This window comes from Maylandia zebra, linkage group LG23, assembly GCF_041146795.1.
Source record: "Maylandia zebra isolate NMK-2024a linkage group LG23, Mzebra_GT3a, whole genome shotgun sequence".
Classification (NCBI taxonomy): domain Eukaryota; kingdom Metazoa; phylum Chordata; class Actinopteri; order Cichliformes; family Cichlidae; genus Maylandia; species Maylandia zebra.
Window position 1 is genome coordinate 11,619,984 of NC_135188.1, and position 28,000 is coordinate 11,647,983.

General features: G+C 42.9%; 1 protein-coding gene across 2 annotated transcripts in view; it reads right to left on the reverse strand.

Moving 5' to 3' along the window:
• Positions 1–28,000, reverse strand: part of sema6bb (sema domain, transmembrane domain (TM), and cytoplasmic domain, (semaphorin) 6Bb) — a 132,834-nt gene that overhangs the window by 15,474 nt on the left and 89,360 nt on the right. For both annotated transcript variants that reach the window (XM_004552702.2, XM_076880006.1), the window contains exons 12-16: positions 27,669–27,818; positions 26,563–26,742; positions 23,954–24,094; positions 18,434–18,511; positions 12,791–12,849 (exon numbers count right to left, since the gene is read on the reverse strand). In XM_004552702.2, the coding sequence (XP_004552759.1) occupies positions 12,791–12,849; positions 18,434–18,511; positions 23,954–24,094; positions 26,563–26,742; positions 27,669–27,818 (608 nt within the window). The remainder of the gene's footprint in view (positions 1–12,790; positions 12,850–18,433; positions 18,512–23,953; positions 24,095–26,562; positions 26,743–27,668; positions 27,819–28,000) is intronic.

A 28,000-nucleotide genomic window follows, 5' to 3' on the forward strand; every position in this document is an offset into this window, starting at 1 on the left:
TAGGTGCAAAGCCAAACGTGCACTATCGAGAGCAATAATAAATATTCACAAACTTGTCGCAGGCAATAAATTGGAGAGCAGGTCCGCACAGAATTAGTCTAACAATCTGCCCAGAGGGTTCACGTCTCTCATTCCTAAATCATGAAGCAGGCAATTCAACTTAATCTTTCTCACATGCTACGTCCATATATCACGTCTGTGTGTGCTATATACCCACCAGCTGAAAACACACGCCACATTGTTTTTCTTATGTTAACACCACCAGAGCTGAAGTGTTGGAATCTTTCCACATACAAATTTATGAAGGTTTAACAAAATGATTAAACCATCAGGCCTCACGTCAAGGCGGGCGGCTGACAAAAGCTGCTTTCTCCGTATACGTGCAGCCGCTCGTCTCTTGTGTTAATTTACAGGTGGCCTTTAATGAAATGTCTCGGCCATGACACAGGCCCACGGCACCGCAAATGGACACCGCCAGGATACTTCCAGAGCTGAATGATCACTCAGAATCACGGCGCCTGTCAGGACCCCGGACTACAGAGACTTTCGACTGATCAATACCGGAGTGCCGCAACAAACTCCGGGGTTAACAAGATAGGAAGAGGGTGACGGACAGTGAGTAGAGGAAGGACGGAAAGAGGAATGGAGGCCGAGAGATGTGACAAAGAAGAGGTGTGCGAGTGTCAGAGGGAAGAGAAACACCAATGAAGTGAAAGTAAAAACGGGGTGCTAGGGGAGCGTGAAAAAAACACAGCAGTGTTATTGATGTGTTTCAGAAAGGAGGGAAAGTGTTGTTTGATGTAGGGGACTCACCATGGTCGATTTTCGTCAGAGTGACACAAAAACAATCCCCAGAGCTGTGAGAGCAGAGTAGTTACAGCACTCTGGTTGTCACACTGCAGGACTTTCAGGACGCGGCGCCGGACCCGTATTACTCAGCGCCCCGGGCCAGTTCAGATTCCTCAAACAGCACGCAGCCCGCTGTTTATTTCAGCAGACGGAGACAAAGTGGAGCGTACGCTCGTGTGCTCTTGTGCAAAGCGTAGGGTCACCTCACACCCCATCTATATTTTGCTGTTCATACAAATGTATCACCTCTGTTTGAGGCTGGCACCCGGCTCATGCAAACCAGGACGCTCACCATCACAAACCATCGCCCCACACTCATTCTCAAGTAAATGTGCACGCTAAAGGGTCTGTACCTAAATATAAGGCACAAAATGTAATCAAAGTAAAAGTAGAAGTACTCAGTATGCTCTTATTTTACTGCAACTAAAGCACAAAAGCATTGTTTTTGTTTTATTCCACTGACGAAACATTCGAGGCAATTTAACTGCACTACAGTTGATCTCATTAAGCGCACTACAATCAGTTAAAAGAAATATTAAATATTTCTTTTTTCTTTGTCAGACTGTTCATCACGTTGTTTTATTTGATTGAATCTTTGCAATCAAGCACCTAACGATTTTATTTGTGCCCCACAGTTACAGTTTATCAAGGTTGTGGCCTCAAACTTTGGATTAGTAAAAAGAAAAAGGTTACAGCATTATTATCAGACATTAAAGCCTTTGAACATTTGCTTGAAAAATGTATTTTTTTCTGGAAATCAGTCCCTCTCTCCTCAAAAACAGTGCTTTCCTTTCACTTCTTTGTGTCAGATGTTTGAGCTTCAGTGTGCAGAATGACACACGTGCAGAGTTTGACACCAGAAAGCAGTTTTTACTTTCATCTTCCGAAGGAGGAAAGTTTCTTTGAGCTCACCTAGGATCTGACTTTAACACTTACATGTACAAGATGACTGCGTGACATAAAAAAGGAAGCCCGGCTGGATCCGACATTCATCTGAGACGAGGAGCGATGTGGAAGCCTGCACGTGTTCATTCGACTTCTGTAAAGTTTAAATATTTTCATGAAAATATTTAATTATTCATAGAGTCGAGATTTTTAAACGGGGCACAGGTTTTTTTCCCCAAACTCTTTTTGTGCTTAATAAACATTTAAAACAAATGATCACTTAAAAGGGACTATTTTAGGATTTACTGATTCATAGGAGGCCTTTAATTATTCATTAGCAAATAACGATTGAAGCTTGGGAGAAAAAAATGACAGTTTTTCTTGCACTGCAAGAACAAAAACAATAGAGGGACGAAGTCTGCTGATCAGCTCTGGCTGACAATGTAGTAACACCATCAAGTGGAGCTTATTTTATTTAGATCGCGCCAAATTCTCAAATCATGGACGTCCTGTGTATTATAAGATAAAGACCCAACAATAATACACACTGTGGAAGAGAGCCAGAGATTAATAATAACTAATGATTCAACGCAGAGAGGTGTATAAACACAGTGAGTGAAGAAGAAACACCTGGTGCATCATGGGAATCCCCAAGCAGCCTACACCTATTGCAGCATAACTAAGGGAGGATTCATGGATTCGTCTGATTTTGACAAATCCAAGAAAAACACAAACATAACATCGGAAACGTTCACGCTGTGTATACATAGTACCGATCGAAGGCCACTGAAATATTCTGCAGACACTATGTTGTAATACCATATTTTAATTACAATATATGCGACATTTTTTCCCTCCAATAAATGCTTTTGATTTACATACGTGACGGTCATAAGGCTACACACACACACACACACACACACACACACACACACACACACACACACACAGAAAACATCAATCAGCCCAGATCTGAGGCTCTCTGAGGGGTCAGCGGGTTCCCATGTGTTTTTTAGTGCTCTCTGTGAGGAACCTGCTATGGAGAGCGAGATGCGATGCGAGCCAAGAGGACTCGGAGGAAGAAGTCAGATGAAAGAGCCGAAAACCTTCAGGAGTCCTTGCACCTCGCCGAGCTTTCTAAAGGCTGAAGCTACTATTCTTATCTTCTTAGAGCTCTTTAAAAAAAAATCCACACTGAAAAACAACACACACCAGACAATATTTCACCACCCAAACACACACTTACACATGTCAGTTGGTAAATGGTGTGAGGTCCTCGTATTTCATCAGCCTAAACCTCAGTATTCACCGAGGGGATTGGCTCTGTTCTTCAAGCCTCTCAGAAGCTCCTCGGGGTGGGAAAGATGTGAGAGCTAGAGCGCAAGCTGGTGTCTGGGGATGCGCAGTTACGCGCTGCGCTTCCTCCATCTCCGCTTCCCCTCACTCTCGCTCCCTGCCCTTGTGTGCGACTTGCAGGAGTGACAGAAGAGAGTTAGGATTTGAGGAAGGTGGTATGAAGGTTTCTGAAAGCTCTCTGCCTTGCCTCTGAAAGGGGATAGCATCATCTCTGTCTTTCTCTGCCTCTGGATGGGTTCAGACTGCAGGGCAACACATTTATCATCAGCAAACTTAAGATCCTGTGTTTTAACCGGCTGCCGTTTAAATACAAAGAACTCTGTTGGCTTTATCAGCCCCGCTGCCCAAACCTCAGCCGAGGCCCCCTCCAAAGTGCAATAATTAGGATGGAATGAAATGAGGCCGCGGCTGTAAATTTGGCAACACGTTTTCCTTCCTAAACAAAGCTCGTCACAGCGTTCCAAGCAGCCAGACAAAAAGCACGAGCCCGTCCTAGCTCTGCGGTGATCGTCATCCACTCGAACATGACGCCACAACAAGGGATCACCAATCTGCCTTCGCCTCATTGATGTTTTAGCGGACCTCAATTACTGAGTGACTGTATCCCGCTGTTCCACCAGTCAAAACACTGCCTTTCTTCAGGAAATATTTTCACAGCACCATAATTGCTTCCATCTGTAGCTACGCTGTGGCAACACTAGCTATGTCATTACGGCTGAGTGAGTTCACAGCAAAAACGGGTGCCGAATGTGCGACTCTGATTGTTTGTGTGTCAATTTGGATGCAGGCGTTTGTTGGAAAACCGACTCCGTTATTATCAGCAGAGGGAAAACAGAGATGTGAGAAAAGTGCTGTAACGGAACAAGGAGGGAATCTGACGTCTCGGCGGCTCCGGCCCCACAAACACCCACACATCGCCTCCGAATCCTGTCTGATGACTAGTTTAACAGAGTTGACTTTAGCTGATGAGGTGTCTGCACAAACACAATTTGACTCTATCCTCAAAAGGCTTGCAAACAACAAAGTAAAATGAGGCAGTGTTGAGATTACTGCTGCCGGAGGCTCTTCCGAAGATTTCGCAGGACCCCAAAAATGATGTGGATACGAGAATCTTTCTTTTAGAATTAAGATGCCCTCACGGTAAATTAAAAGACCCAAGCTGGCGTACTGACATACCATTTAGCCCGTGTTTATGCTGTAACCGATTGGCCTGTCAGCAAAGGTTACGACCTGGAAAAACTGAAGCCGACCAATCGACGCGTTGCGAGAGCCTGTCGCAAGTGGATCTGACATATGTGGCGTCTGTCGACACTTTAATCAAATCTGACTCATTACACTGTTTACAGAAGTGGCTTATATTACCTGTCACACGCGTGTTCACACATTCTCATCTCCCTCACACACACACACACACACACACACACACACACACACACACACACACACAAAACACTCGAGCATTTCAGAGGTAGTTTGGGGGTTTCTGTCAACAGAGTATGTTCTGCTCAAACATCATTAAAAGTAAATCCAGCATAAATCCAGCTGCAGTTTGTCACGCTTGCTGAGACGTCCACTGTGAAGAGCCTTCTAAATTGGAGGGCACACAACTGCTCGCCCGCAGATATTAATGACGGTGTTCCTGCAAGCAGAACTGTAAGTGCAGACACTCTGCACAACTTATATGTGCAGTTTTAGAGACCAGAGGTACAAACGCAGTTCTCACATGGCACACTAAAGCAAATAAGCTGAAGAAGCCATTAAGGGCTTATTAAAAGGTGGAATACAATATCAACACGTGTAGTCACGGCAACCTTAATTATGGCAAGTCATGTAAATTTCCTCTGAGGCCAGGAAGAGCATTCTGTGCATCAGCAGCCCAAATATTTTTATTTAGTACTTAATAAATAATCCTGTGATGGACTTGCGAGGACTCCAGGGTGAACCTCGCGTCTCTGTCAGCATCTGCTGGGATCGGCTCCAGCTCTCCTGTGACCCTAGCTGGTAAGAAAAAAGAAGGAAACCTCCCTGCGACCGCTTCTGACCTCGGGGCGATTCCTCTGCTCGCCTGGTGGGAGGCAGCCTGTCTCAGACTGACTGCAGTCTTCTCAGACAGGCTGGAGGTTTTCAAATAAATGCTGTCTAACTTTTAAATGGAGACAGATTGCTGACAGTCTGCGACGTGGCTCTTTGCAGTAGAGTTGACCGAACTGCTTGTATTCCTATGTGAAAGAAAGGCTGCTGAGTGTGTTTGTCATTTTGCAGTTAAATCCTCACATCACAGTTTGTAGAGGAATTCCTGAATTTCCGTTTAATATCTCTGAGATTGTGGCTGGAATGTGAGTAGGTAATGGTTAGTCTGCACGTGTAGATGGCAACAAAGTGATTTTTGCAGATTTATCATTAAGTTAATCATCGTATTATCACAGATTGCCTGCCACATTGTGACTGTTTGTTTGTTTTATGGACCAAAATTGCTTTAAAGACAGAAACGGACTGAAAAGTCTGTGTCTCCAGGACGGAATGAAAAATACATTTATTTCATTCCATGCTGGAGTTGTGTCAGAATTATTTAATAACTGATGAATGTACTGACACTGCTGACCTGACTATGGGTATTATTCACTGCGCAGCAGACGCCCCTGTCAATATTCATGTCATGTCAATATTACTGCTACGTGATGGTTGCATCTTTTCAATCACATGAGCAAGAGAAGGTCTGCTAAAATCAACATGAAGTCACACACAGTATTTTATTAAATTAAAATGTATATGATGTTTGTGCATGCATTTATAAGAGCAGGGATGGGCAATTATTTTCACAGCAGTGTGGCCCCCTGGGAAATTGCCCACTGCTGCATTAGAGCCTCGAAACTGCTGCATGTGTACAGATCACAGCTTCACCATCCCAGTGTTTGTGCTGTATGTTAGTTTGTATGAGAGAGATTAGAGAGCAACAACAAAGTGCCTGCACAAGAGAAAATAGAGCCTATAGATTAATAGACTTGCCTTAGCACACATGCCCTGTACACACACACACACACACACACACACACACACACACACACACACACACACACACACACACACACACACACACACACACACACACACACACACACACACACACACACACACACACACACACACACACACACACGTGAATAATTGAATCCAGATATTTCTCTGACCTCATCTATTTCATCAAAGTGTCCCTCCCACAACACACCGTCTCAATTAAATGCTGTGCTTCCAAAGTCTGCTTTGATCAAAGTGGGTTTAGAGCAACAGCATGTCTCTACATACTAATATTTGGGGTGCGTGCGTGTGTGTGTGTGTGTGTGTGTGTGTGTGGAGGAGGGATTTTGTTTCTAATAAATGCACAGAGAGCCATACATAACCACAAGTCAATATCCTGAGCTACGCTCAACTTCCTCACCGTTTCCCATTAAGAAACTGGTCTCACGCTCCTGACACTGCAGAAAGAAATTCCTTCAGTGATGCTGTGAGAGACATTATCCTCATTTCATTGACTTTCATGACAGATGGACTAATCTGAAAGAAGCAAAGTAAAGACGTGGATGCTTGCGTGAGGAAAGTAGAAGGACAGCTCCTCTGTGATGTGTGAAAAGAAAAGATCAGGAGGATACGAGGCAGGTGGTTTACGTCGCCGTGGCAGAGTTACAGCCTGGTCACAAGCCCGCCGAAGAGGCCAGCGACAGCTGCGTGACGCAGGAGACGCCCGTGGTGCTCTCAGTCCATTTGTCACACTGGGCCGACCAAGCTCCGCAAAAAAAAAGATGCTCCTTCCTTTCCCTGCGCCGGCCTCCATTCTCACGGCTTTCATCTACCCTCACCCTCTTCTTTTCTCAATTTCCTACGTGATTACCGCTGCTGCATCTCCTCCTCCTATAACCAGACTATTTCTGTCCCCTCTCCCCATCACTCTGCTTCTTTTCTATATTCACCCTTATGACTCTGTGCTTCTGATCCCCTGAACTGTTTCTCCCTTTCCATCCTCAAAGTTTGCCTTCTTCCTATGATCTCTCAATCCCTTACTCATTCTTTTTGCTCTACTCTCCACTCCTTGATCTGATTTACCCAGCTCCCCCCCCCCATCTGTGCTGCTCTCGGCCCCATTCCTTTCCCCTTGCAGAATCACCCTTGATATCTATTCGACTGCCATCAGCCAGCGAAGAGATGAAAATCGATTCTCCTTCCAGCAACTGCTCCTCTCTGGTTAAGGAGAAAGGGGAGGCAGTTAGCTGGGCTCTAAGTAAGGCCGTCCATCCATCTCTCTTTGAGGTCTGACGACAATGCTGCTCTGAAATCAGTGCAGCACTTACAGAGACCAGAGGGAGAAGAGTTAGAGGAGAGGCACTGAAGCAGTAGAGGACTGCAGACTATGGCACAATAAATAGCTCAGAAGAACAAAACTAGCATAATATCCCCTTAAATCATGAATATAACCAACCTACCCTTGACGGGGTGCAGGTTTACTGCTCAGCGTGTGAAGGACAAACACAGTTTACTTTCCCAACTTCCTCACCAAGAACGTACAAAGCACATGCATGGAAGCTAAACTCGTAAAATCCTTTCCCTGTTCCAATGATTGTCAAAGCTTTAAGGGGGAATGCGTCCACACATTTTTTGACCCACACGTTTCCTGTTAGACTGTTATTCATATTCTCCCACATGAGAATCATCTTTCACCTCCGTCTCCCAAATGTAAGTCATTTCCGAGTCTTTCATGTCGCTCCCATCCACGTTTTCTGGTAGTTTTCATCCCATTCTGTCAAAATCTCCATGGCTTGTGACTCACAACCTTCCCCATCAGGAGTAGCACTGGCAGTGAAAGGTTAACCTGAACCCGACCCACGATGACAGCGTCCCCGCTACATGAATAAAATCCAGACGTTGAAAAGTCTGCAGCGCTAACTTGTGCAAACTAGAACTAATCACAGAGAAGCTTGTCGTTTCAGGCTGGGGGAAGAAAGAAAAATGACAGAAATGCAGCCAAGCACGTGGAACTCCCGGTCGCAGGAGCGCTGAAGCACAGGAAGCAAAAGCAATGGCGCCATAAATTAATAGCAAAACAAAACGAGCATAATTTTAATATGACCATCATAACCTTAATGGGTCGGTTCAGCCAATTATGAAATACAAATAGCAACATACTTTCTCACCTCCAGTTTCACTGGCGGTGTCTAGCCAAGCAGGCAGTTTTGATTTTATTCAGTAATTCGGTTCCAAACATTTACAGCAATGGAAAATATTTCAGAGAAAATGTCTGGAAAAATTGAAAGAAAGAAACAACGAGGAGGCTCAGACGCCAGTGGCGAGATAACACCAGAATCCTGAAAGAGCGAGGCAGAGCGAAGACGTAATGCGTTCAGATTGTCACCGACAGCCGTTCTATCAAAGAGGACTTCTGCTTTTAAACTTCTTAAATTGTTACGATGAAAACATGTTACCTGCCGCGGGGAAAGTATCCGGCTGTTTAGAGGAAGAGGCGAAGATTCGATATTCAGAGTTTCCTTTCTCTTATGTCCTCTCCTGTTAATCATCACATGGCTTCATTTATTATTTCGTAATTTCTGTTTTTAACGGTGAAAATATGAAATCTGAACTGTGGCTGGAAGCGACAGGGAAAATGTTGTTAGACATGCAGCTACAGAAAGTGACTCATCTTCAAGAAGAGAGGAGAAGCCAAAGGGAGAGAGCAAAAAACGAGTTTGCTGAATTCCCTTAAAGAGACATAGATAGGCCAGACCATATCTCACCTCTCATCTGCTTGGTCAAGGTACAGACAGGTGGAATGAGTCCAATATAGAGATATGAAATATTCAGCAACCAAAAGGCTTCTGTCTGTTCCACCGTTCCGGGCCTCCGAGGAGTCTGTGTGGCTGCAAGCACATGCATATACAGCGCGTGTCCTATATACATAAAAACGCAGAGGAATGCTGACAGGCACACGGAGTGAGGATGTGCACTCTGTTTTCAAAGTCTTAACGGTGTCAGTGACAGTTTTTCATAGCAGGCCTGCTGAAGCCGCGGCTCTCCGTCTTCCTCTGACTGAATATTACATTTGCAGATGACTGAAAGAGTCTTTGTCTTACAGAAAGACAAAGAGAGATGGACTCGGCATTAACCACGAACAGGAAACACAGAGGAAAGGAATCGTATCAGAGACAATGAAAGTGTCAAATAAAAGAGATATGATGAAAGGATAGATCGCGGCACCGAGTTCATCACGTCCGCTGAGACAAAGTGCAGCCTGAGCGTCGGTGGCAGCTGTCAGATAGACGCCGGCTCACATTCCCGCCATGTCGGCCCAGCAGTGCCCGGTCACTTCGCACCGGCGGAGCACGCCTCTGTCAGCTGAGCTCAGCTCGGCCATATTTCACGAAGGGATCAGATGTGGGACCAAAACGTGCCTCGGAGCTCGGAAATTCCTCAAAGGCAGGACCGGAAAACAGGACGGTACATCTTTATGTGGCGGCGCTCCAAGACCAGCAGATACTGCACGCTTTCATCTCCGTGTACATATGATAAATTCATAAATTAACATTCTCTGTCGACTCTGTGGCCAGAATCATGGACACGAGTTTTTAATGTGCCTTTCCTCATTATATAGCTCCGGCTGGGAGTTGCTTCCGAGGGGCAGCCAATCAGAAGAAATCTGTCTGAAAGGGAGGTCTTAAAGGCTTTAAAAGGAGAGTAAAAGTAGAGTATGTAATCTAATCAATAATCAATCAAAGTGTGAAAGCTGGTCGAGTAGAGTCCAATAATAAAAGCACGGAGCTGGGAATAACCATAACAGGTCCTTTTAATTGGATATGAATGAGTCATAACGACGGAAATGGCATCAAACTGCGAATTGTGCAAAGCTGCTCTAGTAGGATCCAATAATAACAACATGGAGCTGGAAACGAGGATAATCGGTCCCCTTAAATGGATACGAATGACTCATAATGACTGAAATGACTGTGTAAATATGAGCCCTTTATTTTGAAGAGGTATTTCTGGAATGCGTGACTTCAAAGAGAGAAAATCTTACATTGGTGAAGATTAATTGTTTTCATATGATCACTTGGCCTCTTTTGTCATGATCTCAAATAAGTTTCCTGCTTCAATGTGCCACAACATTTAAGCACGATAGCCAACTGCAAGTTGTAAATGAGATCAACCACAGAGGACCAGCTAATGCACCGTCAGTCTGTGCTGCTCTAAGAAATCTATTTGCAGCAGCACCTTTAACATCAGCCAGTCTCAGCCTGACCCCGAGACCTCGCACGAAACCCGTAAACATAACATCAAAACCGGGATCCCAGACCGCAGCTTGTAAAACGCCCCATTAGCCAACTAATACACCCGTGTGATTGTGTTCATCTCTCACCCACCAGCGTAGCACACCAGTAATGATCGAGAAGTTTTGCTTTTAATTAAGCCGTACAGTTGCTCAAGCTAAATCTCCACATGGTAGAAATTGTGCAATTTAATTAAAATGACCATTTTTCATCTAGTTTATAATTTTTATTAGTGCGAGAACCAAATGAATGTGAGCGCTTATTCTTCATTTGCAGGATTTTTTTCGCCCGTCAGATCTGCAGCGGACAACGATGGCTGTGCAGAGCAGCAGCTTTGATAAAGAACCAAGATGTTATTTTAATGTAAAGTACAAATACATTAAAATCTGTTTAAGGTTTCTTTGCTTGGATAGGCTGCCGGTCTGTCCAGATCATTATGCTTTTTGGCAATCACAAATGTGTTAATAGCCAAAAAACCCCAGAGATTCTTTAATTAGTCTGTGTTTGATATAACACACCCTGCTATCTGTTTAGTAGGGGTGCAACGATACTCGTATCGGTATTGAACCGTTCGATACAGTGCTTTCGGTTCGGTACGCATATTTATCGAACAATCAACTTTTCTTCTGACGATGCTGTCTGTGTTGAGCGCTCAGGGGATCTGCGTTCTACTACTCTACCTAGGCTGCACTGTCGAGCACAGATCCACTGAGCGCAGCGCAAGCTAGCAATACAGAAGTTAAGCTCGTTGCAACATGGTCACTGCCTTAACGCTACCCGAAATTGAACCTCCCCCACCCTCATTCAGATCTGGCGTTTGGAACTATTTTGGTTTTCATGTGAAGCATGACCCTTATGGTAAGCGCGTCATGGACAAAAGTAAAGCAATGTCGGATGTGCCACGCAATGCTCAATTACATTGGTGGGAACTAGTGCGTTAGCGCAGTTAGCTTGTTAATGTGTTGACGCTGTCCAGCCCCACGCACGGGGCGATCCGCGGTAACTCGTTAAGGGAGATTTGTGGCGTTATGCTGTTAATGTCATTTTAACGAGATTAACACTGACAGCATTAGTGGGAACACAACGAATATGACTGCACATTTACGTTGACATGATCCTTGTGCAAAGACAAGTGGAAGCAGACAAAAACAACAAGCACGCATGCTACAAACTTTACCCGAGTCATTTAGACAGCCGTTAGCACATAATTCTCCTTATGGGGACCTGATACGTTTAATATGCTGCTGAGAATATAGAAGAAGCGTATAGTATAGCTTTTATTTTGGAAAGAGCCATTTCTCTGTAATAAACTCTCTTTTCCAAAGATGAGTGATTTCTGGATCAGATAGATTTTTTTATTTTATTATTTTGTTGTTTCAGCAGCATTAAATTTAAAAACTGTACTTTTGAGTTAAAATATATATTTATAATTTTATTAAATGAAAAACTAAAAAGGCATGAACATTTTTTTGTATCGAAAAAGTATCGAACTGAACCGAACCGTGAATTTTGTGTATCGTTGCAGGTATGTGACCACTACTTTGACTAGGGTCCTCCACAGGTTCTGTAAGTCGCACACTTGGGCTTGGTGAAGTCAAAATCTGAAGGCTAACTTTGTTCCGTCATCAGCTCCAGAGGAAGTCGCCCGCAGCTTGGCGGTCAGAGGACCTGACGTGAGAGAGCAGCATCAAACGGAGGGGCCATCTGAAACAGGATTAGAGTTGTACGCAGGTTCTGATTATGAAATATTTATCTGTTCTTCTCTCAGGGAGCACAGCACATGAACTCCGGGAACTTTCAGAAGCAAAGGATTAATTTGCACGCACTGAAATTAGCACATAGATCAAAGCGAGGGGTGCCACGGGAGTATCCGAAACCTCAGTGTATCTAGAGTAGAGATTGTGCTTTGCTGGTTACCAAATCTATTTTCATAATGATATGGATAGAGGGGGGGAAAAAAAAGAGGACATCAAGGGGAATCCAAGCTGGAGTTGAGTATAATTAACCACATGTATATGGAACAAAACCTACCAGACCAAAGCAAAGACAGCATACAAAGGAGGACAGAGTAAACAGAGAGAAGAACAAAATTAGCTAAAACAGACACTGTAATTTTCTAACCAGCTCTCAGGCCTTCGTGTAGGATCGGAGCGATAAGCCTGGGGAGGAGTTAGATACGGCCGACCGCCGAGGTGGACTGAGACGTATTGTGGGTTTATTTGAGGATGTCTTCTGTGTAAACTGAAACCACCCGGCTCTTTCTCTCTTTTACTGTGTTGTTGTTTACTTTGAACATACCGAGCTTATGTAAGGCCTGCCAAAGACAGGAGAGCTATTTATTTGAACGTTTGCAGAGCAACACAAATACACAGAGCCACAATCGCTCCTCTTACCGTCACAGTCGCCCAAGTGGTCCACGTTTCCATGTTCAACATCTTGCTCAAAAGGCAGTCTGCGGAGGAGAGGAGACACGGCCATTAATCAGGTGACACGGAGGCACGGCGACTCGGCCGCTGAGCCCACAGCGGAGATCCGTTCTGACACGGGAGCACTACCTCAGTGTTACACTGGGGGCGTACATCTCGACGAGCTCCTCGCACTTAAGAAATCTCATTTTTTTGTTAGGCTGGCGAGAAAAATGAAGTGAAAAAAAGCCCTCGAGCTGCCTAATATCCCACAATAATCTTCATTATAATTTCAAAATACCACTCATGCCAGCAGCATCAATAATTAAACTAATTAATGCAATGAATTACAAATATTTCTAGGTCAGCAAAGGACTTCATATTAGAGATATTTGCTGTAGATATAAACTCCAAACTGTTGGAGTGCAAAGTGCTAAAGAGGTGGAACAGTCCAACACCATGTGTTTCGCTCATTAATATGCAGATTAGGGTGAGGACGTGCCATAATCATAGCATCCTACCACTTTTTACACATTTATGATCAGTGAAATATTCAGCAAAACCTCAAACTGTACTGTACTGATTTCAGAATCAGAATCAGAAACTTTATTGTCATTGTCATGAGAACAACGAAATTAAGAATGGTCCCCGATCATTGCATCATCCCTAGCAATATCAAAATATAAATAAAACAATAAAATTCAATAAATAAAATAGATAGAATACTTAAAATACTAATAAGATATAACAGTAAAACATTCACATACATTCCCACACACATGCTTCAGACCGTGCATAGATTAACACAAGAGTGGCGTGATGGACATTTTTTTGTGGAAAACTATGACATATTGTATTTATACAAGTCATTTCCCTTTTGGTCCAAAGGGGAGCATGAAAACCTCAACAGACAATAACATAGAGTATGATGAAGAGAGGAAGTGGAGAGGAAATGAGAACGGCTCACAGGCCAGGTGCACACCGAGACAAACACAAGTGCTTCTGATTATGGCTCGTGTCGAGGGGGAAGCTGCAACGGACGCAGCGAGAACGTTTATGTAGGTGTGTGAGCGCATGCAAGAGCGTGCCTGCAGGCTCCATGCGTTTCAGAACTCAGTTATAATGGGCTTCATGTGACTGGAAAGACCTCTAGTTAAGTGATTTAAGTATCATATAGGGGAAAGTGCACTTTTGCCCCTTTTCAACAGCACAGCTCTGGAAGAGAAATGCATAAAAAACACACGAAATCACTAAAAAAACAGATCATTTTCATTCTGAATGATGCGTGCATGCATATGTTTCTTTATTTTTCCTTGGTCATGTGTAAATTAGCGTGCAAAAGTCTTGAGCTGACCCGCATTTCTTTATATTTCACAGGAAAATAAAAAATAGGTGCGGCGATTTATCGAAACATGAAAAAATTATGAGAAATACAGTATTTAAAGCAAAAATAGAAATGGAAAATTTTAGTTATGATCACCTTTATTCAGTCTGAGCTCTCTGAGCAGCTCTCTGTCATCTCTGTGAGGATCTTCAGGGATAATTCTCCAGGCTTTTTTAAGGATATTTAAAGATCTTTGGACGTTTTTGCATTTTTTTTTCTCTTCTCTGTTAAAAAAATCTGAATCCATCAGTCATTTTTTTTCCGTTTGCCTTCCACTGTGACCATTTCTGATGAGGCTTCAGTGAACAGTACATGGATTATCTATCAGGTCCTGTGTCAGGTCTTGTTTCTTATGGACATGATTTTCAGATGCTATTCATTTCCCGCAGGTAGTTTTTTAGGCCGTTTGTCCTCCACGTCTCCACTTACTTCAATTTTTTAAGGACACACTGCACACTGTGCTAAAATGTGCATCACGTTTCAGCCCTTTTTGGTGCAAAAATATGATTCTCTGTCTGTTAAACTGTGTGATCTTTGACATTTTTGTAGATTCAAGTAAAGAAACGAGAACTAATGATAGTAACTGGCTGCCGCTGTCATTTTTGAAACTTACAAGAAAATCTGGAAGTTTGCAGTAATGAATACTGTAAAGTTTTGTCTGTTTTAGCATCAGCTATACACTCATCAGCTTCACGCTCTGTAGTGGAGCTATGTTAAACTGCACAGTTCCTATTAAATAACTCACTATTTAATTTAATTTTACTGTAAAGTAAAAATGCCAAAAACCACTGAATTTTTTTTTTTTTTTTTTTTTGCGGCTTGAAATGTGTTCACACTGGCAACAGCTACTTTTCTCAGCAGTTATATTTAAATGGGCTTATTATGTCTAAACTGTGCTCATATTAACCATTAACCAGTTTTAAATGATGAGATCAGCATATGTGCGTGCAATCCTCACGAGTCGAAGCTCAGACTGCTTCAAATATTTTTCTGCTCTTTGCTCTGTTTGTATTAAAGAGAGAGAATATTTCCAATAGGACCATCTCAGGCAAACAGCTCTGGCTGACAACCTGCACTCAAAAACCTTCTGTTTATGAGGGGCAGTTAGGGATGAGCTGCTCCCAGTCCCCGCCCGAGACAAATGCTGATCATTTCACAGTGCGACTCATGAAAAGCTGCTCTAGCAGAGTCCAAGAATGAATATAAAGCTTGAAATGAGAATAACAGATCCCCTTTAAAGTTTGTCGGTCCTGCTTAGAGATGAGTGAGAAGATCAATAACGCTCTCTTACAACAGTAAATATGAAGCTTTAGCCAGCATGCCATTAGCTTAACAGTCTGCATGGTGGCACTGCCCAGAGTGATCCTTAAGGTTGTGTGCTTAAACAGTTTCCTGGCCTCAGATCAAAGAAAGCTGGTGCAAGAGAATAAATAACAATATTTTCCCCAGATGTTAAACTTATTAACAACTTATTAACATCAATGCCATATTCTTACAATCCAACACCAATGCGTGACCTAATGTGATCAGCTGAGCCTTAAATGTCACCATATAAGTATAAGTGAGCATTTAGCAGGGGCTCAGTTGATTGGATGCACGCCTTCTGTACGTTACCACAAAGATGTGCACGTTTGTAGCAATCACTCTCACATACGCTGTTTCATGGCACTGCAGCTACATCTGACATGTCAGAGCACTGACTGTGCATGAAAGCTGAACTTGGCTTGAGAAGTCAGCATTGTGTAATTAGCTAAAGGGTCAAGCAGCAGCAAACATTTTTGCTTTTAAAGCCTAAAAAAACTGTGACAAATGAGTCCAAGTGTGCTGTGAACCTGCAGCGGTGCCATCCTAATAAAGAGTAATGTTATGTGCTCAGTTGGCTGCGTCTCCCAATCGGCGGGTTGTTCACTTTGTATACATTAGACGTGTCTGTGGCTCTGTGTGCGTGCCCACTTCTTACTGTTGCTTTTTCATTTTCAGTGTTTCTTTTCTTGTATATTCTCACGGGTACTTTGGATCATTGTTTAAAGACTTCATACAGTAACTAAAGAGAAAGTAATAAAGACCACAGTGTGGACCCTGTTACAGCACAGCTTCCCAGTAAGGGTTAGTGGAAGTAGTTCTAACCATCATTTCTGGATATTTTGATTCAAGAAGCTGCTGTTCTTCATAAAGTTGTATTGAGCAGTAGTTCTTCAGATATTATGAAGTTCTTTCGGTTGCTTTTTCACTTATTTTCAGTCCAGTCCTTGTTCCTGAGGATCTTTTTTGACCTTTGAAGCATTCAAGCAGAGAAAAGGCACCGAGCTCAAGGACTGATCCAGTGTTTTGTCCTCACATAAGAGACGACTTAGCAAAGAATCAATTTGTTCCAGTTTTTTTTGTTGAATCTACAAAAATGCCTAAGATCACACAGTTTGACAGGGATAATTCCCAAAGAGCTGCTGGCATATCTCGGCATGTGTGGACAGAATTTGAAAGTCATGTCCTTAAAGAGGGGGGGAGGGGGGATCCAGCAAAGACCTGACACAGGACCTGAGAGATGATCTAGACTTCCAGCTGATCGTCTACTGTTCACCGAAGCCTCATCAGACATTAATAAAGTGAAACAGGAAGAAAGACTGAGGTATGATCGCAAACACACTGACACTGCAGTGAAATCATGGCTGGATTAGAACCCACAGTGGAAGCCCACAGATTGGCCTCCCCATCCAGCCAGAGACCAGAACCAAAGGCAGAAACATCCAAAGAAGAGCTTTGAATGTCCTTCAAGAAGCCTGGAGAACGATTCCTGAAGATCCTCACGGAGCTGCTTAGACAGGATAAAGCTGCTCACACCAAACATCGACTATAGTTGGATTTATGTGTATGTGTGTTTCAGTAAATCCCTGCACACGTTTTTACTGTACCACATAAAGATTATGGGTTAACTTCCCCTAATTTTTTATTATTTAATAACCATGCTTTGATATCCTGAATGTGCCAGTTAAAAATGCCCCCACCCCCCCGACACACACTGTTTCTGTAAGTGTTTTGTTACCAAATATTTTCCTTTTTTTTTTTTAGAAACAATGTCGATTAATTAATTTTGAACGTGATTTCTTTTCTAACCTCCTATGGGCTTTTTTAATTTCACCTGCACTATCCGCTTTTCATTTTGTTGTTATTACGCTGCTTTGCTTTTATTGATGCTTCATTGTGCAAATAATTAAGACAGACGTATAAAAACTGGTCGGTGGTAATCACGAGTGGACACTTGATGTATTTTGAAAATGTTGGTCGGTACAACTGACAAAAGACTAAATTGGTGGCTTACGGGAAAACAAAATATTGAAGTGTCACAAAATTCTTGTTGGCAGAAGCAAATCCTGATGGCTCTACCTTTATTTAAACTACAAAACCGCTCTCCCGCAGAAACTGCATCTAACAACACAAGCTGCTGAGCTCTCCTCTCGCACCGGTTTGGAAAGAGAGGTTGCATTATTCCACAAAGAGGAAATCCACGGTAACTCAATGCAGAATCGATTGCCGAGTCGACCGCCCTTGTTAAATCAAATCAAGACCAACATAGAGGCCTATAACAGTATAAGCAGGCAGCCCGGGGTGGTCTTTAAGGCCTGTGTTGCCTGTTCGGCTGGCACTACACCTGTGTTTGAAAGCCTAATTCAATAAGCAGCTTGACTAAAGAGAAATCTGATTTCTCTGGAAGGAAACAGCCACAACTGGAGGTGAGCTGTCAAGAGAGGCCGCTGCACTTCACACACACACACATTCATGTAGACAACGCTCTGTGTGCGTGTGTTACGCAGAAAACAGAGAAACATGCAAAAACATCGAATCCAGCTAAACACGTACACGTTTTACGAGCGCCGCAATAAATGTGACGCTGTCACGTACGTGGAGAGGTTACTCCGAGGGCACAGATGTCACTTATAAATATAAATCATTGCAAATAAAACCCAGCCACTTCCACACTTAAGAAAAAAACGCATGGTCTCCATGGGTGGTCTGCTGTCAGAAAAGTAACCTTGAGAAGTGATAAAAGTTCAAAGAAATTCAAAGGAAAACAAGTTGGATCAAAGCAGCAGATCAGAGAAAAACTGCAGGAAAAGCACACACAGAGCTTCAGAGCGACATAAAGAAAGAATTTTTGAAACAGTGTCAAAGAATTTGTTTTAAATATAAGAGTGAGCAGTGTATGATGTGGTGTTGTAAATACACGAAAAAACGAAAGAAGGATGCCGTACCTGGTTCCAGGTCTGAGGAAAGAGCAGGTGCTTCCTCTGGTCCAGCCACAGTAAGGGTCCCTGGAGGCGATGCAGTTCCTGCAGAGGAGAGGAAACAAATTATTTGACTGCCTGGACCCTGAAAAGGTTCCCAGTTCTACTTTGGTGCCCGTAAGTGCACAGTGTGCAGCTGCCGCCTTAAATCGGTCTCTGGGTCAAAACAGCAACTAAACACAGAGACTGATGATGTCATGAAGCAGCTGATAACAATCTATTCAATGTGGCTCCCGGGAAATCACACTGGTGAGGTAATGCGTTACAGTTTTATTCATATTAGCTGTGAATGTTTATGTTAGCTCAGAAAAACAGCCACAGATGACATGATTTTAACAATGATGCAAACTGAAACACCTGCACAGGCAACGTAGCTAACAGTCCACTGTCAGAGAAACTAGAGGGGAGCAAAGAGGAGTCTGTAATACAGCACGCTGTTAGAAGGAATACATTCAATAAAAAGAAATCTGTGCGTTTGGATATTTCATTGATGTTACAAATTTAACTCTTACTCAGAGTAACCCATGTTTCTCTCTTCTGATCCAAGTAGTTTCTGTCATATTTCAGGTCTGTCATTAAACAAAATAACTGGGTGTGCATCGCAAGTTAGTGATGTTGGTCTCTGAGTATGCAGCTACCTTTGGAAAAGGGTACAGGGGAGGTCATCAAACGCTGTCTATTTGGGGGAAGCGTTAAGGAAGCTTGGCTGCTAGATTTGCAGATTGTGACTATAGCTGCAGTAAACTGACTTTCATTAGCCATCACCCTGCTTATCTTTCTGGTGGTGTGCTCATGGATTAGACCAGCGGTCCCCAACCTTTTTTGCGCCACGGACCGGTTTATGCCCGACAATATTTTCACAGACCGGCCTTTAAGGTGTCGTGGATAAATACAACAAAATAAAACTAGTACTGGTACCGAAAAAAGGAAGATTTATTCATAACACACGTGAAAAGACCCAGGAACACAGAGTTAAAGATCAAAACGATAACCCGGTACCAAACGACTCACGGACCGGTACCGGTCCGAGGCCCGGGGATTGGGGACCGCTGGATTAGACCATACTAGACCAACTAAAAACTCCTTGTCATAAAATATCTCCTGATTACTTTTTCCTTAACTGAATCCACTAAAAACAAATACTGATAATTAGGAGTGATGGTGTGAATTTTTTAGATGGATTTCCATCTCCTTGAAAGTCACTGACCTTCAACTTTTACAGCCTGCAAAACATGTTTGATGCTGTTCAGTGCAGTGAATATTTTGTCATTTTTGAGAAAAATCAATAGAGGGCAAGCTAATAACAGAGCTGTGAGGAGGGGCGGGCACTTAAAAAACACTTCCTGAAAGACTGAAACTGAATTCTTGATGTTTAACTTGGTGACAGTTTGATAAACGGTCAAAATAAGTCTTTCGTAAAGGTTCTGATCATGGAGCTGAATGCTGTGCAAAGGGACCTTAATTTAAGACTTCTTAGGAGACTGTGGGAGTCTCAGCAGAGATCTGAGCTTTTCAACAGCAACCTTCACCAAAACGGATTCTCAGCATCAGCACTGCCTGAGGTTTTTCATCTAAATTTGACTTTCGAAAACATGAGTCATAAATTAGATATGTTAACACTATCACTCACTTCATATTTTTACTAATTCTCTTCACAGAAAAAAAGTCCTGGCTCTCTCAATGGGAACAAAACAAAGTGGCTTGGACCGGCCCACATGTTACTACTCCAGCCAACCAGCCGCAGGGGAAGTTATTCCATGTGCACAGACTGCATGTGCAGGACATCACTGTGAATCCCTGCACATTTCCAGACAAGAAAACAGCCGATGAATAACCACAGAGAGGAAAAAGTGTTTGTGCACATGCTTTGGTTCATTTGTGGGCATGTTTTCGGTCTTGTCCGTAATTAGGCGAACGTAGAGAAAGCCAGCACAAGAGCCAGATGTGAGGCAAGCTTGCAGGAACTGTTTACAAAGCATATGTAGTAAAAATGTGACTTTCAAATATTTTTTCTCTATAAAGCTGCTGACCATCTCCAGCTCACCGGGACGTTTTGCAGTGGTTGGCAGGAGGTCACATTAGTTGCTGGCTTTGGTTACGGTGGGGAACAAGAGGCACCTTTAATGGTTCCCCTGTGAAAACCTTCTAAAAATCTAAACAACTAACTTGGTGCTTTTTCCTCTCTTGCACTTTGAACGGCGTGTTTGTGTGTTTTAGCTATGACAAAAAGAAGTCAACATTCAAAGTCTGGAACATTTCTCCTTGGGTCAGCTAACTCAGTTGCTAAATGTCGTTGTCCTAGCAATGCACACCCATGAATTTGGAGCAGTGAAGGGAGGAGTGTGTTTATTTGGCTGTTAAGTTCAAATGTCAAACTTTCTGAAAAATTGCTTACTCCATCTCTAAGAATAAAATGGCATGTCCTTGAGTGCAGCAACAAATCTCCCCTGTTCACAGCTCCACTGATAATGTAATGCTGACAAAACCACAAACGCCACAGACTGCCAAAAAAGTGTCCCAAAGACTGCAAGTTTTAAACAAAACTGGTGTCAATAGCACTAAACATAAGAGTATTCATCTAAACCACATATTTAGAGATATCTAAATATATATATGTCTGGTAATTTTTTGCTTTTTTGGTGGAATGATTGCACAGCATATATCTTTAATGGCTTTTTTATTTTAAAAAAAGTCTGAATTGCTTTCAGATGTCTCTAATTCACACAAGCTCAACGTTATGGCCAATGGCTCAACATTATCTTTTAACTTGACAAGGCCTAGGCCAATTACGTTTTTGACTAGAGGTGATAGTTTCTCTTTGCAGCGTTATTAAGAGAATTTGTTTGACAGCACTCATTGGACTGACCAAAACTCAGAACCATGGGAAAGTCCAAAGAATTTAGTGAAGATCTCAGAGGGAGGATTGGACTACCTCCTATCAGCAGCTAGATGACTGAAACACAGTCAGGTGTTCCAACTGGACATTGATCCCAAAAACACATCAGAGCTGGTTGGGGAGTGGATAAAGCAGGCTAACATTAAGCTTCTGGAATGGCCTTTCCCAAAGCTAATGAAATTAGAGGACGGCTCTTAGAAGCCGGGTCTGTGCCAGGAAACCATCTGATTTAGAGAACTTTACCAATTCTGCCAAGAAAAATCGTCAAATATCAGCCAGAATCATGGCAGAAGCTGACGGCGACTAAAGGCGTCTTCAAGGGGAAACTTACTAAGGTGTATTTAGACAAATATTATAGGTACAGCTATATCTGCTGCACCAAACCAGCTGGCAGTCTTTCTTTTTACCAAACTACCAGCACAGTAACAGCAAAGGTGCAAAAGTTAAGGACAGATGGTGTAAAAGATGGGCGTAGGTTTAGAGTCTGCAAAATGAAGCAAGCATAAAATGTCTTTTAAACCTTAAGACTGTCTTCTTTCTAATGACCAGCAGGGGAAGACTCTGCATGCACCTTTAATGATATTCTGCACCAGAGCTTAATGAGCCAGAGTTAAACGACATCAAAAGATCCAGCTGTACGCTCGGCACACAGCATAAAGCCGAGCTGTTACTATGAAATACTGAAGATTTTATTTAAAAATGCAAGCATATCAAACAGGATTAAAGTCAGGTGGAAAGGAATCTGCACATCAACTGTCATCGCACTGAACCAAATTCAAAGTGCTCAAAAATATTCTTCAAAGGTTAAAAAAAATAGACTTGAAGCCAGCGAAGCATGACTAAGAAATATTTAACCTATTTGCACACAGAAAATTAACTCTCATACACACATCGAAAATAAAAGTGCACACGCTATACACACCTCAGAAAGCATGCGAGTGCTTTCTTAATGTGCATTACACGCTTGTACGACTCACCTGGTTCAGTGAACACAACTGCACGCCTCATGTACCAGAGTGTGTACCAGTCTGTGTTACTGTGTCAGTGGACTCTGAAGGGCCACAGCCACGGGCAACTAGACTGAAGTGTGATTCTCTCCAGTGTGCAGACTGTGTGGGTGTGTGCAGGTGAAACAGCCTTGCTTTGAATAAATCTTTATGTTTAATTGCAGCACAGCCAGGCTTCCAGAAATCCAGCTTCTTCACTGTTCTTTCCCATAATCTAAAATGTAGTGATGAACAGAGTGATCAGGAGGGTTGGGTGCTAAGTTACTAGCTAAAGAATAACGAGCTTGCTTTACAAGGATCATCTGTACACTGTATGGATTCACAACTACTAAATAGTGCTGAAACAGAACAAAAATTAAGCTTTAATTTTACTCATTGAAAGCCAGACTGAGCACAGATTTTTTTTAGATGATCTGTGAGCACAATTAACAGCAAAGCAAGCATTTAAAATGCTCCAAACAGCACCAAGAGCAGTCGCTAACTCACATTAGCTGAGGTGATGACTGCAGCTACCGTATCTGGCACTTCTCTTTTCCTTTTTCCTCTTTGCTTCAAAGATGGGGACCAGGTCTGCAACCGCTCGCAGTGAGTTTTTGTGTTCAAAGCGCATTTGTGTGGCTATAAGACGCTAACTCAGTCTGCTATCAGTTTGCAATACAGTGGAGTCAAGTTGGCAATTACATGCATCGCAATCAACTGCGATAAATCAGTGCAAATCTCAAATCTGTTGATGTCTGCAAACACAGAACTTTGCATTAACTAACATTCAGAGTCGACCCAAAACCTCACAGATGTTGAGGAAATTCACAAAGGTAGTTGCTGCAGGATGCTGATATATGACACGGGCGACTTTGCTTTAATAAAACCAGAATACAAGCAGTTTGCTGAGAGCTGAGTCGAGTTCCTTACTGCGAAGACACACACTTTTGATCTGCACTTTTGCCTCCCATCACCTTGTGATCTCGGTTGGTTGCCAAGAGGTTGAGGGTGTTGCTCACTCAAGTTGGTCACTGCAAGGACATTTCGATCTGGACTTTTTGGAGCTGGCCTTTTGGGATTTGTGGAAGTATTTGGTCGTTGGGTTTCGGAAGTGTTTGCCGCGTAAGGTTCGCTTTTCTGCTCCGTTTCTGCTCAACTGCAGGACTCGTTCACATCATTACTACTCTGCTATCAAGTTAAAATATCATGTATTGCATTATCAGCAATTATTATTACTGGAAAGTAAAATTATGCTGCACACGACAGAGTAAAACAAAAATAATACACCGCTATTTTAATTGAATTTATTACATTAAAAGCTTCCACTTGATTTTATGCCAACTTATTCACCTATTTTATTAAAGTTTGACTTGTTTTTACTGTGCTGCATTTAACAGATTGCCATCTCGCTCAAGAGCAAAGCGGCAGATGTTATAAGTTGTAATATTGTGTTATTATTGCAGCAAAGACGGGTCTGCTACAGCTGCAGCTGGAAGAAGGACACTTGTGAAGGCCAGATGGTTCCTCGAGGGTCACCTAACATCTCATCTTTGCCCCGCTGCCCTTCTTTGCTATTGTGTGAACGTTTTTTTGTCGGAGGCTTACTTCATGCATCGGGAATAAAGCTGGCATCGTGCCACTGGTACTCTGACCACACAGGACGGGAAGGCGAGGAGCAGAGTGTGGCTCATCCGGTCTAGAGTCAGGGACAACAGCTGCCTGGCCTGCAGAGAGTCCTCAGCACACCTGCAACGAGCACACACACAGATGCAAATACACATAAAAAAAATATTTTTTAGAATTACACAATTTCAATTACCAGACCGAGGCAGCACATTAAACCTATGACCCCACTCTTAGCTTTACAGCTGGAAAAAAAACTCCCTAATGACCAAATATGAAACACAGCCAAACATAAACAGCTTTATAAATAAAAGCCATAATAAAAAAGTAATTGATTAGAGAGACCATGCGTGTAGATGTTACAGTATCAACCCAAAAATCCACGGCGCTGATTATAGAAGTTCGAGGGGTCGGCTGGCCATCAAATCCAGCACCAGGAGCTGAATCTCATCTAATTGGCACTTAGAGCTGCGATAGCTGGCACCGACCTGCCTTCACGCAGCTGATTTATACCTTTTTATGCACATGTGCACTCATGCATGAGTTGTATCTGGATGGTTTATGGTAATAGCATTGCAGCGGGCCCACAGTCATTAAGAAGAATCTATCATTCTGCTAAGGCCAAGCTGTGAGTCAATTCTTCACAGCCAATATCACAAAAGGCGGGGAGGGGGAGGCAGTGAAGGTGAAGAAAAGATCACGTAGCTAACAAATGTAGGAATAAGGCAAAAAAAAAAAAGAGTCTGGTAAAGAGAAAATGAAAGACATTCGGTGATTTTAGGTGATTGCTTGGTTCACTGTGGAAGCCGACCTATCACAGGTCAGTGTTTTTTTTCTGTGATGACTTCTTAAGTGAGAACTATGTTAGCTGCCCTGTTTCTGTGTGACCTGTTTTGTCTGTGGATATAAGGTGAGTCTGCGGTCTGCAGAAAAAAATGATGTGATAGTGCTCCATCTCCTGATTAGCTGGATCCCTGCTGTGAAAGCCCGGAAAGCTCACCTCACCGCGCGGACCAAATTACTCCAGTCCACATAAGCTTATTCACAGGACCCTCTCATTTCACTTGCCATCATCTCTGTCCCCCACTTTGTCACATCTGACAGAAATTGGTGTTTGGGGGCAGATGGAAAAAGAAAAGAGAGTGGTAGATACATGAATAACAAGTGAAACCGTGTGAGGAGATGGGATTGTGTTGCCAGTCTGTTGGTTGAAGGAATAATACTTTGTTTCCACAGGGGAAAAAAATGGCATATATCAGTGAGCACAATTAGCTAAAACAGAAAGCTCGTGTTTAGAAACATGTACTTTGTTTTTTTAATGACTCTAATTAGCCTCGGTAAAAGATAATCACCAGCCAAAGCTGCGTGCATCTGTGAGGCAACCCCCCCTTCCAGCCCGGAGTCATCCACCATCTCAACAAAGAACAAAAAGAAGACTGAAAGGCTATTGTACCCTGTGTTCATTACGTAATGATGGGCATTCAGAGGAGCCTCAAAGCTGCGCGCCTCGTGCAAAATGCTAATTAGAACGGATCAAGAAGCCCAATCTACTCCGATCTTCTGCCAAGATCCAGATATTAAACGTGATTCAGCTGCAGTCTGAAGATAAGGGGTCAATTTTCCTGACAATCTGGAACTTTGGTCAAGATTAAAGATAGTGTGATTTTATCATCGTTTCATTACTCATGTTTTCTCACTAATGCTGCTCTTCTCAGGCTCGTTAGAACATGTTGAGATTTCTCGATAATGAACATTAACCGCTTTTCTTTTCTGTTTGCATAATTCCTATTCTTTGCAGGCCGTTTCATCTCCTCACATCTGCCACAATTACGTACATCGCACAACGAGTAGGTGAGCTTTTCTGTATGATTCGACGTGTTTCCGAGACAAGTGCTTTTGTCTCCCCTTGCAGCGCCTCTTTTAGTAAGAGCCACATCACCTCCCCGGCTCCCCGCGCTGCGTATACATCAAAGCTAGATGTCACTTAACCCCTTCCTTCCCTCGACCTGCGTCATCTATTTGCGAGCTGTTCCACGCCAAGCTCTCTCACTACCCAGGTTTGTGCCTTAAAGGAATAATAAAGAATTTCTTCACTTTCGTGTCTATATAACAAATACCAAGCCTGCCTGCGGGTAGCCACATAAGGAAAACAGCAACTTTAAAGCTTCCTGATTAACATGTCACGTACTATGCATCATGCACGGATGCGATATCAACTGTCTTCACACATGCACTGAAGCCTTGAACTTTACCATGCATCACTGAGTGGAAGTGCATGAAAGAGTCCGATGCAGTCCATGTGATGTCTATTTGCACTTATTTGCACTCGTGTGGGAAAAGCAAAGACGCCGCCTGAACCAAATGGAGTATTTCCAGTGAGGAGATGTCTGAAGTGTGCTCCATGTGGAAAAGGACAGCTTCAGACGTTGTCCTCACCTAAATCCCCCGACGCCCGACGAGTTCATGTGTGAAAACGGCTCATTTTTAATGACAGAAACCTGCCAGCAGTCTCCATCACACATTATTCACATCTACATCCAAAAACACGTATGTAATTCTTAATCAGATCATGCTTTGTTGTACTCGCTTACTTATCGGGGTTGAAGCCCTCCAGTTCTTCCAGGAAGATGTTGCTATTGGTAACGGTATTGTCCTGGTTGGGCATGATGAGAAACTTGAGGATGGTCCCTCTGCTTGAGCCGAGGAAGAGCACGGTGCGGTTTCTGTAGGGCCCGGCCTCGGTATCCACCACAATCTTATTCAGCTGGTACCTGAACCGCAGGGGAAACAGAGCGCTGCGTTAATGCCACGGCGCTGTGCAGCTCATTTGGGACTCACTTCCACAAAGTAGCTTCTGGAGGTGAGTTTATGATTTAAGTGCATTACAAATTATTGGTTTAGATGTAAAATACGGCCTGGTGTGAATTTAAATCGTGATATGCCATTTTCACTCGAGTCACTGGAAAATGATATGAATTCCTTAGAGAAGAAGCCGCTCATCAAATTTGCATAATAAACTAATTACGCCAGACGTTTCCGACATTAATAATATTACTCAAGTAAATGGGTTTGTCCTAGGACAATAGCAGAGTGCTGCTGATCCACACAGAGTTCTGTGTGTGTGAGTAAGTAGATGAGAATAGAAGCCATGTTGTGCCGGGTGTTTAATATTCCTCGTGCACCCGGTCCCCATAATCCCCTGGTGGCTGTGGGACTCCGTACGGTAGACAGTGGGAGGCGGGGGGCAGGCACCAGTATTTATGTGGGACTTGATGGGCCACAGCTGCTTGCCTGCTACCACAGGCTTCAACAACCAACTTATGTTGGTTGCTGTTCAGCAAAGGGAGGAGTTCATGTAAATATACAGGGTTACAGGCCGTTTCAGATCTCATACACACCGCATCTCCTCTAATTAACTGTTGCGACTTGAACTGTTAAAGCGTAATTAATGTGCACCCCCAGTTTCATTCATTTTCAACTTTGGTTACAAAACAAACAATTGTGAGCATGACAGATTTAATTTGTTTTAGCTGTTACAGCTGAACACGGGAAAAATGAAATATGTCCATATATATTCTATATGTATGGACATATTTCCAACTGGACAGATATAATAAAATGTCTCACCATTATGTTGCAAAGAGATATTCATGCAGTTTGAGTGAATAATATAGTAGTAATGCTCGGACCGTCTCACCTGACCATGGTTCTCACTATCCAGGGTCGTTGTCCCAGTGATGGGACTGCTTCATCCATCAGAGGATGGGTCTTCACAAAATTTAACATCTCATCGGGGAAGGAGTTGGAGGAATTAAACTTGGATCCTTGAACGGCACAACCACCGGGTCTGGGGAAAATAAGATTAAGCATGTTAAGCACAAAGATAGTACTATATAATTAAGCAGTCTAAACAGTCTGAGTGTCTCAAACCATACTGATCTGATTCAGTTAAAAGGACCTGACATATAAAGTAGAAATAAAGTGACAGATATGCACGAGCACAAGACGTAGATTGGAGGGCAACAAGCT